Source organism: Nuphar pumila, chromosome 7 (assembly GCF_984573655.1).
Source record: "Nuphar pumila chromosome 7, dmNupPumi1.hap1.1, whole genome shotgun sequence".
NCBI lineage: Eukaryota > Viridiplantae > Streptophyta > Magnoliopsida > Nymphaeales > Nymphaeaceae > Nuphar > Nuphar pumila.
Window position 1 is genome coordinate 128,751,491 of NC_143255.1, and position 16,981 is coordinate 128,768,471.

The following is a 16,981-nucleotide window of genomic DNA, read 5'->3' on the forward strand; positions in this document are numbered from 1 at the left end:
GGACATTTGTTGGATACCCTTATGCATGAAAAAGGCCCAGCCCCCTTCCATAGGGTTTTTTGCCTAAAAATGAAACAAACATCTTCATTACAATAAAGAGACCATTTTTTTATGCAGCGGCGCTGCATGCTTACCATGCAGCTACATTACTGCTGACCATCATCTTAATGCCATCGAAAGTGATTCCCTTAACTCGGCAGATGTCTGAAAATAGATCATTTGGTTCAACAAGAAAACCACTTTCGATGGCATTAAGATTCTATCATCATCTTCTTTCCCAATTCTCCAACTGATTTTTTTCCAACGTCGCTTGTCTGGCAGGACAGTTAGGGAACATCACCTTGTGTTGGAACGTTGCAAGTTCGAACCCCAAATGATATCGTTAACTGGTAGGGGTCCGTCTAACCTAGCAACCCCAGCTTTCTCTGTCCCAAACAAAAAAAAAAAATCTCCAACTAATTTTTTTCTTTTTAGTTTTAAAACGTTACAAAAGAAAGTGCCAAGTTTGAGCTGCTAAATTCCTATCGGGCCAAGTTTCTATACGCAGCAGTTAATAATAGGCCACTATGTTTTGTGCTGCAAGTTTCGAACAAAGTGAAGACAGTGGATATACTTGTCCCTCAGAGAGGGAGAGAAAGAACCATAATTTCTGGTGGTACACTCTTAACCTACGTAGATCTGATTTCCGAAAGTAAAAACCCCTTGGATGAAATGTTCGCTATTTTAATGTGTTAAACATATTCTAGGGAATTTCTCAAATACGCCTAACCTTTGTGAAAAGATCAGGTACAATATAATTGCACAAATATTTGTGCAGTAAGCACCTGATCACCCTACATCTGGGGGACAGGGGCTGTCAGTTGTGGGGCCCAAGGACTGGTGGAGAGCAATCAGGTGATTAATGCACAAATATTTGTGCAATCATATTGCACCCGATCCGGACTCCTAACCTTTGGGCGATAATAAAAAGCATAACCAAGTTTTCAATATTGTTGAACACAAACTTCTTCATGGTTAAAAAAACATAAGAGGGTTTAATTGTGTCAAAGCGGTTAAATGTGCACTGGAATTACCAAAACTTGGGTGTGATTTTTATCATCGCCAAAACTGTGTTATTTTTTTTCAAAAGAAAATTTGTTTTAAGGGTAAATCTGGAACATTCATCTTCAAGGACTGTGAGCTGATGGTTTTTCACCATCTTTATATATCGGAAAATTGTCAGAAGCACAAGAGGTTATGATCTGCACCTGTGTGTACCTTGCTTAAACCGTCAAATCAAATAATAGAATGGTCAAAATAGCCTACATATGCAGTATACATAATTTGTTCTGTGAAAAACAAGTTTTTGATGTGGTTCCAATGTGTAAGAAGAATTTTTGATAGCCTAAAAATCAGCAATCCTCAATACACCGAAATTTTGACTCGAGAAATCATGATTCATTCTGAAAAACATGATCAGGATGCAATCCCCGGCAAACACATCTACGAGGTCGCATTAAGTGAGAAAGAGGTTGTTGAGTTTCTTCAAATGGCACGAGTTTCTTGTGACTACGATGCCACAATGGCTGAGGACCAGAAGTATAATTAGTTGGCAACAATCAGGCACAAGTTTCCATTATTATGCTCCTGTTTGTATCTCCAAGTGATTGAACACCTACTTCCCACACCCTGGAAAAGCAAGATTGACAAGCTTTGACACAATAACAGCAAGAAGCTACAGAATCAAAAGAATCATTCAGCATTTCCTTGGGCCTCCTACAAGTACAACAGATCCTAGGAACATAAACATGAACCACCTACTTCCCACACCCTGGAAAAGCAACTTCAACCTACATGGATTCTCCTCCAAGCCAGGGAAGAAAGAAGAAAAAGATTTTGGATACTAGCAGATGCAAGTTTATCCAAAACAGTCAACCAATATTTACAGGTTTCTGAAAGGCATCAAACACAAACTGCCCAACCAGTTTCAATGGCTCACCTGAACATCCATAACTTCATTTGCCTTCACAAAACGTCCCCTTACACGTTTACGTGTGTCTGCCCTTGCCTTTCGGGATTCATATCTTATGTGATTATCATACCTGTTCAACAATTCTGGTTACCACTTAGATGACAGGAAGTATATGTGAAAGAAGAGGTGAATGCTGTGTGAGTGTGTGTCTGTGAATGAGAGAGAGAGAGAGAGAGAGAGAGAGAGAGAGAGAGAGAGAGAGAGAGAGAGAGAGAGCATGCCTTCTTGTTTTTTTCTTTTCCTTGTAACGCAACATGGCGTTGCCCCTGTTCTGAGCCAATAGCTCATTATCAACCTTAGACACTGTTTTTAACAGTTCTACTCTACCTAGGATGCCTTGCTCACCCGTGCATCCTTCTTTCGTGCGATTACTACTTAGACTTGGTTGGGAAAAAGTGGCATCAGAAGATCCTACAGAGGGTAACAGGCTACCCTCAGATCGTTGCTGACTTTGTTTGCCACTTGAGGTAGGTTGCCATTTCATGCCAAACCGAATCATATCAGCCTGTTGGAGACACATACACATGCATGATTAGATGCACCAAACGATAATAAGCATTCGCCAGATAACACATGAAAAATAAGAAGAAACACTCACTACTCATCGGTATCAATTAATCCTGCCAAATGAGAGCTTCATCCAAGGTTCATCACAAATCATTAAAGATCTCTACACGAGACCTGACACCCAAGATAATGGGATATACAATATTGCCTTAATGTTGCTCTATTTCATTCTCTTTGACGCTATCAAGGATACTCGTAAAATTGTTGCTCTTTTTTTTTTTTTTGAGAAAAAAAAGATATCCCGCTCTAAGAATCACCTAATTCTAGTTATACAAATATAGATATACATATAAATATCAGATTAACACCAGTTTTCAATAATCCAAAATATGCACATCAATGATTCAAAAACTACTAGCATCAAACCTTTATCGCAAGGTTCAGATCGCTTCAAGATGCACCTACTTCATTCTTTTTTGAGAACCACAAGATCTGATAAATCAGTGAGCAATGCTCAACTTAAGTTCAAAATCTAAGAAAACTATGACAGATTGACTTTTTTTATTTACCTTATAAAATTCCAGTTTCAAACATAAAAGAAAATTATTAAGAAAAACTAATAAAGCTAAAAACGTGAAAGAAAAAGAGGGGAAAAAAGAAAACAAGGACAAGTAAAGCTCATATTAAAAGTGCTATGCTCCTTAAATTTACTCCTACTTTAATCAACATAATAAGTTGCAGAATGCTAATTAATAATAAGAAAATGACAATCAAACAGTAACATACGTTTCGCAAAGGAATCTTATGAATGTCAGGGGAAGACAAAACATTGTCTGTGGAATGGCAATTTAAGTCACACGTGTCCTCCAGAACACTTGATGTAGCCAAGGATGTTTCTCTGGCTAGTTCCCTAAAGCTCTTGATCCCAAACCTTGTGTCACATGCACCATATCCAATTTCTGTTGTCACACACTCTCCATGATCCCCGCATCTTTTATACTTGAAATCCCAAATCTGAACCTGCAAGGATATAGAAGAGCAACCAGATAAATTGAACTCATACAAGAAGCAATATACAACTAATTACTGGATAGGCAACTTTTCATAAAAAAATGGGTCGAATGAGATAGCTTGATGGCTGGGTCACACTATCATAACCAACAGGTCTCAGATTCGAATCCCATGGGGTTATCCCCAGCTGCCTATCAGAAGGAAAAAAAAACATAAAAAATAAACAATCTTGAAGAGCAACTACCATGTTTTACCATTTAACTCTAGTAACAATTTAGTGATACCATACATAGATGGTCAGTCGGATGAATAACAATCAAGAAGAAGCAACCACAGGAAGAATGGCAAGGACTTCCATTTCAGCATCTCTTTTAGCGATGGAGAACCAGGTACAGTGGATGTTAGGGCACGACCATCCTGATTTACCACACTCGCTGAGAATCATGCCACCCACACATACCTATCAACAGGCTTGCTTTTAGAGCATGGTTTCCAACTGAGGGAAACCAAGAGAATCCCATTGAGCCGACGTGGTCTAGCCACCACAACCAGCCTGTCTGGGATAGAACAAGTAATTCCAATTGAACCGAAATAGATGCAGTCTTAGGCATCACACCCTCGACAGGAACTAATAAAATCATAAGTCTTAGTTCATTGCCCTAATATTCACTTCCATCTTTTTTAACAGCACAGTTAACAACATATTGATTCCCTGCACCATTTTTTCTTTAAAAGTATGAAAGAGGGGACTTCATCCATAAATAAAATAAACATTCATTTGTGAAATCAACTCACAACATGTATTTCAATAATTCAAAGTTGAATGTGATGCTTCTATCTCCACTAGCTATGGCAAATATAACCCAACTAATTTAAAAAATAAAAATAAAAACAAAAACTAAAAAACCTAAATAAGAAGAACGATCTTTAAACTTCACATCATCTGACCTCAAAGAAAAGGGAAACGAAAAATATGTAAACATTAATATAGAAAGTCAATTTGTATTGAAACAACAAATAATGAAAAAGCAACCACATAGGAGGTTAGAAGAACCTGATTAGATTGATCTGAAGCACCGCCATCCCACATAGTTTCTTCTTCAAGGAGAGAATTCGCTCCAAAATTACGACTTTCTGCAAGAAACATCACTGGTTCCATACAAGGCGCCTGTTGATCGGCATCAACCATGTGCTCTTGCATCTGAGCATTGCAAGAATCTGGCACTTGGAGATTTTCTGTTGGGACATTCTGGCTAGGCGTTTCCGGACTCCGATCCCCAACAGGTTCAAAATTTTTCTCCACCATTTCTCTCTTGAGCAGTTCTAAAAGTTGCTGAAATATCACTTGCTTCCTCTTCCCACAGTTCAAATTATGGTCCTACATTCCAGAGTAAAAAAAACAAGAATATAAGGCTCACTGTAACTACAAAATTTCTGATAAATAAAAGAAACCCAAACCGGCAATCTGTAATCTGTAATCTGAATCTTGCAAAAAAATAAAACCCACACCAGCAATTCGTATTCTGAATCGCATGAAAAGTATAACACATACCAGCAATTCGTATTTTGAATTGCACAAAAAACTAAAACCCCATACCGGCAATTCATATCCTGAACAGTGTGAACAACAAAATTGACGCATACAGCAATACATTTTTGACAAATTGAAATACACGGCACCCACAATTCTGAACCCGATTACCACAAGAGAACTTAAGATATGATCATATTAACATAATTTCTTGCAGTAAAGTTTAAAACAAGAATATCAATACCTTCGAGAGAGAGCAGAATCCAGCAGAAGGGACGATCATGTCATGGCGACCAAAGAAATCAAGCGGATTATCAGTATTCTTGATCAAATTGGCACCAAACCAATCCAAATCTTCCGAGAGCCGAAGGACCGACTTGTCGGAGAGATCGAACCCCCAAGCCGAAGCGAGATCCCGAGCTGAAGGGCAGTCCAAGAAGCCCTCGACCGGCTGCCGGAGATGGTGGACCGACGCGGCGCAGCTCCCGTGGGCGTCCCAATCGCAGTCCTTACAGAGCACCAAGCTATCGACAGCGCATCTTGTGGACGCCGGCTGCGAGTCGCAGTTGTCGCAGAGCTGCGACCGCGAATGCTTCCTGGAGAGCGCGTTCGCCGAGTGGACATGGCGGTCGCAAATCAAGCAGAGCTTCGCGGAGTCGGAGCGGCAGAAGAGCACAGCGCGTTCCTCGTTGCAGTGGTCGCAGACCGCTTTGGGGGCCTCCATTTCTCAATGGATCGAAAGAAAACTAGACGAGAATCCAACCCAAGAGAACGAGACCTTAACCCTAGAAAGAGATCATCGCGATCCCAATGAACAAGCAGAAGATAATAATGATGATGATGAGAAGGAGGAGGAGAACGCTAAGAATAAAAAGAGAATAGAAAATCCAGAGAAGAGGAAGAAAAAGAAGAATCTGTCTTCTTCGGATCGATCGCCGGAGATTCGCAGGGATTTCCGTTTATGGAAAAGTTCCTGCGAAAGTAAAATTCGAAATTCCGGCGGCTTTCCAAAAGAGGAAGCCCTAAACCCTAACCGTAGAGATTACTTCCCTCGCTCCACTTCTTTGCCGCCATTCTTTTCCAGAATTAAGAGAGAGAGAGAGTTGTGGGAAATTCGAGTCGCTATTTATACTCCTTCCCTCCGAAAGGAATTTCTTTGGTATTTATTTTTTTACTTATTATTTAGTTGTGGGGCCCACGCCTGCCCGGAGAAAATATCTTTACGCTTTTAAGTTTTAACTCCGAGATCCGTCCGCCGCGGTAGCTTCCCGCGCAAGACTCGCCTCCTGCGGCTAATTTTCTGGTTTGTTTGTCCCTACGATATCAACGGATCGGATTTATATGATATCCGAATCCAAATCCAGTAAGAAAACTGAATCCGATGAATAGTCAGACTTGGACTGGATTTAGGATTTCAGAATCAAATCTGATGGATATCCGATGATTTCAGACCAGAATCCGATCATAAATTGAACAAGCCAATCAGGATTTGCTCCAACGTGAATAGTCAAGCCCGGAACATTCTTTCTGAACCATCCAAAATCATAATGGATCTGGAGCAAAAGGTTGAGATAAAATATGGATTCATTCTAAGAGAACATGATTCGGTATGGACAAGTCAAATGTTTGGAGCAAAAATATGGGTTTATGTTGGTTTTGGATCTTGATATATGGTGTGTCCAGTGAATGTATTCCACTAAGATCCAAAACTAATTGGTGTTGGGTTTGGGTAGGACATAGGAGGGTTTACCTTAGATTGGGTCTGAAAGAGTTTGGTTATGACTCAATTGAGATTGATTTGGAGACTGCGTAACCGTTTATAAAGTCGTTTTGGATGGATCTCATAAATCAGATTTGAACTTATTAAGAGATTTTGGATCCAAATCTAAAATAACTAGATGAGAATTTGGAAGGGTTTGGAGCAAGTTTTAGAGATGGTTCTTTTGGGTTAGGTTCTAATGAGGTTTTATGTAACTAGGTTTTGTAGTTTTAAGGCATAAATTGGATCTTCTACAAACATGGCATGCATCATCTTGTTTAAAGGTTGGCATTCCTTTCTAGTCATTTGCACTGACAACTGCATTCCACATTCATCTACCATAGTTTGGTTGTATCTTGAAAGACGATAGTTGCCAAGGGGACTTTCTATTGTTGTTTAAAGGTATGCTCCATTGCAAAAATTCAATCCAATAATGCACTTAGTCTGTCTTAGCTTGTGGACTTAGGAGCAATCAACTCATCACCATACCCAGCATGAAACCAATATTTGACCCATTGTTCTACAATTCTTTGTGAATGCTTGGATTTTGGGACTCGTGCACCATTTTTTGCTTGGCATGGATTAAGTTTGGATCCAAAGTTGGGTTTGAGCTTAAAAGTTTTTGGTCTGGATATGGGTGTAAATCAATGTAATTGGGTCAGGTTTGGATGGTCTAGAATCAAATTTGGGTCTATTATATGGGTTTGGGTATAATTTTCGATTGACAACCGATTCTAATAAGCCAAACCGATGTTTGTGATACAAAGAAAGTGTTGATTGAGGTTGGGTTCAATAGGATAGGAGTGAGTGGGTGATGGGTTGAATGAGAAGAAGCGGTTCTCTCAACCGCACCACCACCCATGATGGATTGGGGTTGAGAGAGGTGGTGAGGGTTAGGATAGTGAAACCCATCCTCTCCCACTGTCTTTAGCATGACTCCGGCAGGATCACTGGCCAGCCAGATTTTGATCCACCTGATCTTCGCCGGAGATGGTCGTGAAAGACGAGGAAGAAACAGAGGACAATGAAGAGAACAACTGAGAAGAAAAAAAGAGAAAAAATGAGGGGATTGGCTGGCAGGTCCAACCATGCATGGCCAAACAGTGGCGTAGCTAGGATTCATGCGAGGGGGGGGGGGGGGCGCAAATAGGGGTGTAGAAAAAAAATTGGTGTGACAGTTGGGGGTTCGGGGGCAGCGCCCCCCAAAAAAAATTGAGATAAAATAAAAAATGGCTACAATTATTAATAAAAAACTATTTCATATGGACAAATCAAACTATATGCTGCAGTCTTTCTCAACCTCAACGAAAAGTTCTTAAACATTATCTAATGGTGATATATAACACTGGTGCGATAATTTGAAGTTCATAACAACGCATAAATTTTATTTATGACAAAATAAATCAAAATACAAAAGTACCAACTAAAATGGACCCCGACGGTTACCCGCAGCTTAAAATTCATCTATAAGAGAATCTATAACTAAAGTCATAGTATAACTAAAATACATAGTATATTCGATGTATAATGTCATACAGTCAGCAAGAAAACTGTTGTCCATTTTGTTACGAATTTCCGTCTTCACATGTTTCATCACTGAAAATGCTTGTTCTGTAGTGATCGTAGAAACTGGTAATGTCAATACAAGACGAAATAATCTAGTTAGCATGACATAACTTTTTGACCTTCCACTTGCAACCAACTTTTGATACAAATCAGGTAAAGTAAGTACTTGAAATTAAGGATCAGAAACCACATCAATCTGATAATGTTATAACTCTGCTTTTAAGTAAAATATATCTTGTGGTGTAAAATCTTGAGAATAGAACTTCTCTGCAAGCTTGCAAATATCAGCTATATTAAAGGATTCAAATGAGTTTCTAGGATCCAATGTCGCACTGAGAGAAAGAAGTTTGATTGATGTATCATTAAATCTAGTATTTAACTCCACCAACAAGAAATCTATAGCTTTATTGAAAACATCAAAATGATAGTGATGCTTAACTGAGGGATACTCATGACCATGGGATCGACCAACCATATATGAACCACTCAAGTCAGGTAGGCAAATATCATTTGTTGAACAAAATAATGTTACCTCTTGAAGGAATTCTTCCCAACCATCTTCTCTCAAAGCTTGAAGCACAGTCTTTGTAGTGTAGACAAATCTCATAGCAGTCAAAATATCTTGATTTTTTTTCTGAAGGGCCTGACATAGAATATCAGTAACTGCAAATATTTGATTCATCAAATGCAAGACAAATACAAATTCAAAACTTGTAATGCAAGTGTATGCACCATCAACTTCAGCCTGAGATCTAGCACTTGGAGAATTTTCAATCAAACACTCAAATACTTTATATATTGCAACGTACATATCCATCAAGCTCTTTACAGATTCATAATGAGAACTCCATCGAGTAGCTCAAGCTTTATGCAAGTTTCCAATCTGATTAGCCCCACTTCCTGTCGACCGTTCTCCAGTTTCTAACAAATGCTTAATTTCTTTTATATGTGCAGTTTTCAACTCACCAACATGATTAGGCGAAGAAGTAATAATGTTAACAACATTATCCAAATGAGAAAAGAATTGCCAAATGTCACGAACATCCTTACCTGCAGAAACCAATGTTAATTGCAAACGACGCCCAAAACAATGAACATAATATGCATAAGGACAATCCTTCAAAAATAAAGCTTGGAGCCCATTCCAAGCACCCCGCATATTACTAGCACCATCATACCCTTGTCCTCGCATATTCTGAATTTGAAGGTTGTGACTACTAAGAATATCAGAAATTTGATTTTTCAGATGAAACAAGGTAGTATCACTAATACTTTTAATTGCAAAAAATCGTTCTCTTAAAATTCCCTCTTCATTGACAAACCTCAATACAATGCACATTTGTTCTCGTTTAGATGCATCTCATGCTTCATCAACAAGGATACAATACATTGCATCTCCAACTTCATTACGAATCATACCTTGTACTCGGTTTGACATAATGTGCAAAATTTCCCTCTGGATATCTGGAGTTAACTGTATATGGCATTTTTTGGAGCATTAGCCAAAACAACTTTACAAACATTTGCATTCATTTTTCCAGAATAATCAACCAGTTCAATAAAATTTCCATGATTCAATGAAGATAAAGATTCATCATGGCTCCTAAATGTGCATCCTTGAAGCGCTAACCACTGAAGAGCTAACATTGAAGTTCTTACTCTCAAACGAGCTTTCTGACGTTCCTCTTGGGATACAACATTCATCACTTTGTCAATGTGATGACCCGGTCTCATCAAAATCTCTGCATTTCTTATACATACATTATGATATGAAGACGATGAAGAACCGACATGGGTAAGAAAAACACATTTTTCTCCTTGACTAACCCTTTTCCAATTATTAAACCCAACTATTGCCAATGCTGAGAGATTTGAAGAATGACTATTATCAAGAAAAAGAAAGCAATAAAAATAATATGCTTTATCTTCTGTCGGAGAATACTCTAGCCAATGAAACTTATCATACCAATGTTCTTGACATTGACGCACTTGTTTACCACATTGTCTACTTGGGTATTGTGTAAGTTTTGGTTGAAAATGTCCCGCCCTAAGATAAGCCCGTCTAATTTGATCTATTTCATTAACAGGGTGATCACACATACACTTTGTTTTACCCAGATCCCTTTCAATATAAAAAACAGTTTCGAAAGTTGGATTCGGAGATGGAATATGCTCAAGTGATGAAGGGATGGTTGGAGTAGAACTTGGACTTTCCTCAACTTGTCCATCTGAAGAGTTGTCTAACTTAAAAAAAAATGATAACAAGTTTTTCCTTTTCTTAGTGCTCGAAGGTTGTCTTCTTTCCATTTCAAATTCTACATATAAATAAGATACTACATGAGCAATCAGTAAGTGTATGATATTTTATGACATTTAAGGAATTTTTCATGCAACAATTATAAGTGCTAGGCATGCAGAAACATGCCCAATGCAGTACCCTCTCATTTGTTTTTTGGTTTCCATCCTCAAAGGTAAAAATTTACCTCCAAATCATGCTTTTCATTTCCTATTTACTGTTTTCATATGTTTTTCATATGTTGAAGATCATGAACACAACATGACATGTTAGGATGTTTTATAGGGCACCCTTATTTTCATGAATTTATGAGCTATTGATTTTTCATCCTATTGAATTAAATATTATGACATCTTAGCAACTATCAGCCACTTAATTTAATAAATAAAGGAAATTTTTTAAAAAGCAACTAAAGTTTGGGCATTAATATAACAAATAAAGTTTGGAAAATTTTCAAAAAGCAACTAAAGTTTCTGAGGCAGGACTGGGCCGTCGGTCATCACTGCAGATGGCACAAGCTGTGTCATCAGTTGTATATAGGAATCCCTTTTTGTCTAGGTAAGCTATCACTTGTTTTATAAAAAAAGGGGCACGACAGGGGGCCATCGGCCTCCCGCCGGTCTCTAGGCAGCACATAGAGGCACAAAGGGGGGAATCGCCACAGGGAGGCCCGTCGGCTCCCTGCTGGCATCCCAACGATAGCGATTCAGAGGGGAATTGCAACAAAGAGCGGTCGTCGTCTCCCTGCCGGCCTCCCGACGCACGCATAGAGGGGGAAAGATGAGGGAGAAAACAGAGGGAGAGAGGGACAAAGAGACGGCGTACCTGGATTCCGTCTGTGTCGTCGGCTACTGCAAGTAGGGAGCGAGAGATGGGGGAGAAAGGGAATACGTTACGAGACTTGAAAAGGAAGAGGAAGAGAACGGGGGTGATTTAAAACCCTACCGGGTTTCAGATCCGGATCAGGTCCGACTCGGTTTTTGAGGCAGGACTGGGCTACAGCCAAATCCTGGTGCCCCCCCAGCTCTGCCTTTGTGGCCAAATACTGGTTAGTGGCATCCGACAAAAGTTAAAAATGACAAAATATCGTTTTTCAAAAAACATGCAAGAATTTAAAAAAAAATCATAAATCTTGCATGTTTTTTGGCAAAATCTCGCCAATAAAAAAATCAATTAAAAAATTATTCATAAACTTTATTTTAAAATAAAAACACATGGGTTTTTCATGATAAATAACCGTTTAAAACATAAATATCACATTTAAATAGCAATATTTATGTTTTTTCATAAATCTTGTGATATTTTTGAAAATCTTGCAAGATATTATCGTTTTAAACTTTCAGGCAATTTCTCACGATATTATCGAGAGATTTTCATAAATGACAACTCCGTCAGATTTGCACACGAGACAGAAGTGTGATCGGTAAGAAAAAGGGGTAGAAGAGGGAGGAATTGGAGACAAAGGTGGGTGAACAAAGGTGGCTAGTCCTCGATAAAGATAACAATGAATAAAAAACGTCGACAATTGGATGAAAGGGGTAACAGGTGGAGGAAGAGGAAGGTGAAGAAGAAAATGCCAGAAAAGGTGGTTGTTAGGGTTCCAGCCAAGCAGTGGGATTCAGGCTATAGTTTGGATGGATTGCAGGGGTGTGGAGGCTAGCTTGGCTAAGAGGCATGTTTCACCAACCAGATTTTGAATGACAACATTCACCCCATAGCTTGGATGTTTGATTGCAAGGGTGGAAGCTTGGCTAAGAAGCTCACCCGCTGCCATCGGGGAGAAAGTTTTCCACTGTTTGATGAAAATGTGTCAATGGTGGAGACCAACCAGACGTGTTGTCATCAAACAATCGCCATGGTTGGCCTTTTGTTATGGAGCAGGGTTGGTTGCATTGATGATTAGTGGATGTTGTGTACGAATGCATTGAAGGATCGAACATCCACACAACATCGTTTGTTGCACATGAAAATGTTGAAAGATATCATAGATATCTTTTTATGGCTATCTTTATTTATATCCTTCCATTTTTGTTATTTCTTTTAGGGGATTTGTTTGCCTCGTCTATCTTGTAGAGATAGACTTGATATTTTTAGGAGCCTACGTATAAATGTATAGAGTATGCTTGGTGATTAAATAAGAAAACCAAAAGGAGAGTTTTTTTTCTTGGATGTAGGTCTAAACAATCGAACCACGTTATTTCTTGGTCTTTCTTTCTTATTATTTTTTTGACATAATATCAAAGCCAAGGTCGGTCACGCTGCATAGTAAGCTGCTTGTGTCTTTCCCTGCGTATTGGGTCTCAGCCATGGTGTCTGACAATTCCAGTTGCGCTGATCGTATTCTTATTCAAGAACAAGTAACCCCTAATACTAAGATTAGATCCATTTTATTAAAAGGCAGAAATTATCTATCATGGTCAAAATCTGTTTCTCTCTATTTAAGTGATCGATCAAAATTAGAATATGTTACGAGTGAAATTCAATGATCTAGCAACACTGATCCCAAATATCGTGAATGGAGAACAACCAATGATCTTGTTATGTCATGGCTTCTCAATTCCATGGAACCTAAGATCGTTGAAAGTTTTTTTTCCTTAATACTATGCAAGAAATATGAAATACTGCCAAGGAGTTATATAGTGAGCAAAACAACATTGCTTGTATGTACCAATTATCGTGTGAAATCCATAAGCTCAATAAAAATGAAATGTCTTATTGCGAGTATTTTGAAAAACTAAAAAGTATGTGGGATGAATATGAGACGTATACTGCCACATATGGCGATATCACATCCTCAAAAAAATTAAGAGAATAGAAAAAAGTCTTCCAATTGCTTGCCGGATTGGGTTTCGATTTTGAACACTTGAGAAGCCAAATCCTTATGGCTTCCAAGCTCCCATTCGTTACATGTGTTAGTGCAATGATAATGAGAGAAGTATCTCGGTGCAGAGCTATGAACCCCATCGTCACTCGATCAACGTCTATTCAAGAAGAATCCCGAAACAAAGTCGTCTTTGTTGCCACTCAATCCAAGAGAGAAGAAACAAATTACAGAAATAAAGGCAGAAGATTTACATGCTCCCACTGCAAAAAGGATGGTCACATAAAGAAAAGGTGTTGGGTTCTTCATGGTAAGCTAAGCGGACATAAATAAGATCGATTCAATGAAGGCCCTTCTGCCCAGATTGCTTATAATAGCTAAGGAGAAAATTTTATTTCATTGCAAACGCTGACTGAACTACTTCAAAATCTATGCAAAACCACTAAAAAAAAATCAGCAATGGTAGCATCGACTTCTACCGCGCAATCAACAAGTAATTGTTTTTACAACTCAAATCATAGCTCTAATGTTTAGATAATTGATTCTGGTGCATCTGAACATGTGTTGTTCCTCTCTCTTTCTTCATAGCATTAAGAAAGAAAACAAGATGGACCGAGTGACTATAACTAACGGATCTACAATAAAGATTAGTGGGACTGGCGACATTCAACTTTTCAATGACCAACCTGACAAAGTTCTTATAGTTCCTAGTCTTACGTTCAATTTATCATTTGTATCAAGGATTACTAAGTTAAAGAATTGGAATGTCATTTTCTCGCCTGACGAAGTCATTTTTCATGACCGTGCGACGAAGAAGAGGATTGGTGATGAAAAATTTATTCAAGGACTATATGATTGAAAAAAAATTCAAGCATTTCTTACAGGTGAAGATAGCAATCTATGTCATCAACGGTTGGGACATCCTTCAAAGCAGGCATTAAGAACTCTTCTTCCAAATCTTCAGTTTGATTGTCAACAATGTGAGGTGTGCCGTTATGCTAAAATGAGTCACCTTCCTTTTTCCAATTCTAAAACTACTATGGATGATTGTTTTGAGCTTGTTCACACTGATGTGTGGGGACTAGCCCCTATTCAGTCTCATATTGGTTTTAAGTATTTTTTGTCATTCATAGATGATTTTTCTAAAGTTACATGGCTTTATCTTCTTAAGCCTAAGGATGAAGTGTTTGAAAATTTTAAAACATTCTTCCACATGGTAGAAACTCAGTATGGAATCAAAATAAAATGCATAAGATTCGACAATGGATTTGAATATAAGAATACCTTTTTTGATGAATTCAAAAAAGAGAAAGGGATCGATCAACAATTTACTTATGTCGGGATTCCTCAACAGAATGGAGTGACCGAAAGAAAAAATTGACATCTTTTAGAAGTTACTCGAGCATTACTTTTCCAAATGAGAGTTCCTAAAGTTTTGGAATGACGTCATGATGAATGCATGCTATATTATAAATCGCCTTCCAAGCAAGAGGCTTGAAAATTGTTCTTCATTGGAAATTTTGAAAGGAAGAAAATTAAATGTTAGTCATATGTGAACTTTCGGTTGTGTCATCTATATTGCTAACAGAAAATTAGGCCAAGATAAACTTAGCAAACGAGCCACTAAATGTCTCTTCTTAGGGTATTCCACATCTCAAAAGGGATATCAATGCTACAATATGGAAGAAAAATGCATATATATATATATATATATATATATATATATATATATATATATATATATACATATACTGAGATGTCAACTTTGAAGAAAACATTCTTTATTTCTCACAAGATGTTATCAAGAGCACTCCTCAAGGGGAGATAGTCCTCCCTAATATAGACAACTATGATGATTTTCTCATTGCTAAAGACGTGGAACCTCAACCTTCTCAAGAGACCGAAATCATCACTGCCACTGTGGATCCTCAACTGGTTAGATGGTTTCAACGAAATGTCAAGCCTCCAAGTCACTTGCATGACTACATTACTTATTTTGTAGTTGCTCATCTTATTGAAAAACATTTGAAATATAATGGTCGATCTGAGCATTATATAGCCTTCCTCAATAAAATATCATCTACAAGAGTGCCAAACAATTATAAGGAGGTTGAGGTTAACCCTGTATGGAAACAAGATATGAAGGAAGAACTTGATGCCTTACAACAAAATAAAACATAAGAAATCGTTAATCTACCTCTCGAAAAAAAGGTTGTTGGGTGTCGATGGATCTTTAAGATAAAGTACAACAATGATGGTACCATTGAAAGGCACAAGGCATCACTTATGGCTAAAAGCTATATATACTCAAACCCAAGGGATTGATTATGAAGAAACCTTTGCTCCAGTTGCAAAGATGAACACAGTCAAAGTAATCCTGTCTATCGCCTGCAACTTCAATTAGGGTCTATATCAGCTTGATGTCAAAAATGTCTTTCTTCAGGGAGATCTAAATGAAGAGGTCTATATGAAGCTTCTACCTGGTCATCCTGAAGAAGGAAATTCAAAACAGGCATGTTACCTTCATAAAGCCGTTTATGGATTAAAACAATCTCCCAAGGCTTGGCATCATCAATTAAGCAGTGTTCTTCAACAACATGGCTTCTCTAGAAGCAATGCTGATAATTCCCTTTTTATTAAGAAAAAGAATCATGATATCACTCTTGTTCTGGTCTATGTAGATGACATCATTATAGCAGGCTTTAGCGAGAAGCTCATCAAAGAAGCTAAAACTCTTCTCCAACGATCTTTCGACATCAAGGATTTGAGGTGTCTGCGATATTTCTTGGGAATTGAACTTGCTCACTCAAAAAAGAAAATCATTCTATGTCAGCAGAAATATACTTTGGACCTCCTTCAAGAGACAGGAAAACTTAGAAGTAAGTCTGCCGATACACCCGTTGAAGTCAGCCTCAAGATCGATGAGTCTTTAGAAGAGGAAATTGTTGATAAAGAAGGATACCAGAGACTGGTAGGAAGACTCATTTACTTGACCATCACCAGACCTGATATCACTTATGTTGTAAGTCTGGCTAGTCAATATGTGCATGCTCCAAAAAAAAAATCATTGCCAACTCACGGAATGGATTTTAAGATACCTAAAAAAGACTCCAGGATTGGGTTTATTGTATAAACGAAACAATAACTCTGACATTGCAGGATTTACTAATGCCGATTGGGCAGAAAGTCATGACAGAAGATCTACCTCTGGCTATTGCGTATTTATTGGAGGAAATCTTGTATCATAAAAAAGCAAAAAGCAAAGAGTTGTAGCTCGATTTAGTGCTGAATCCGAATACCGAGCTATGGCTACGATGGCAAGTGAAATTACCTGGATAACGATCTTATTGACTGAAATAGGGTTTTTTGGCAAAACACATATTCCCTTACATTGCGACAACCAGACAACCATTCACATAGCGGTGAATCCCGTGTTTCATGAAAGAACTAAGCATATTGAAATTGATTGGCACTATGTA

General features: G+C 38.2%; 1 protein-coding gene across 1 annotated transcript; it reads right to left on the reverse strand.

Annotated features, from left to right (window-relative positions):
* Positions 1-1,404: 1,404 nt before the first annotated feature.
* Positions 1,405-6,137, reverse strand: LOC149833482 (zinc finger protein CONSTANS-LIKE 14-like). The gene is made up of 6 exons (XM_090012860.1): positions 5,305-6,137; positions 4,584-4,907; positions 3,305-3,538; positions 2,233-2,516; positions 1,979-2,081; positions 1,405-1,668 (listed from the first exon to the last, which is right to left on the reverse strand). The coding sequence occupies exons 1-6, from the start codon at positions 5,782-5,784 to the stop codon at positions 1,585-1,587; spliced, it is 1,509 nt and encodes a 502-aa protein (XP_089868986.1). The 5' UTR covers positions 5,785-6,137; the 3' UTR covers positions 1,405-1,584.
* Between the last annotated feature and the right edge of the window lie 10,844 nt (positions 6,138-16,981).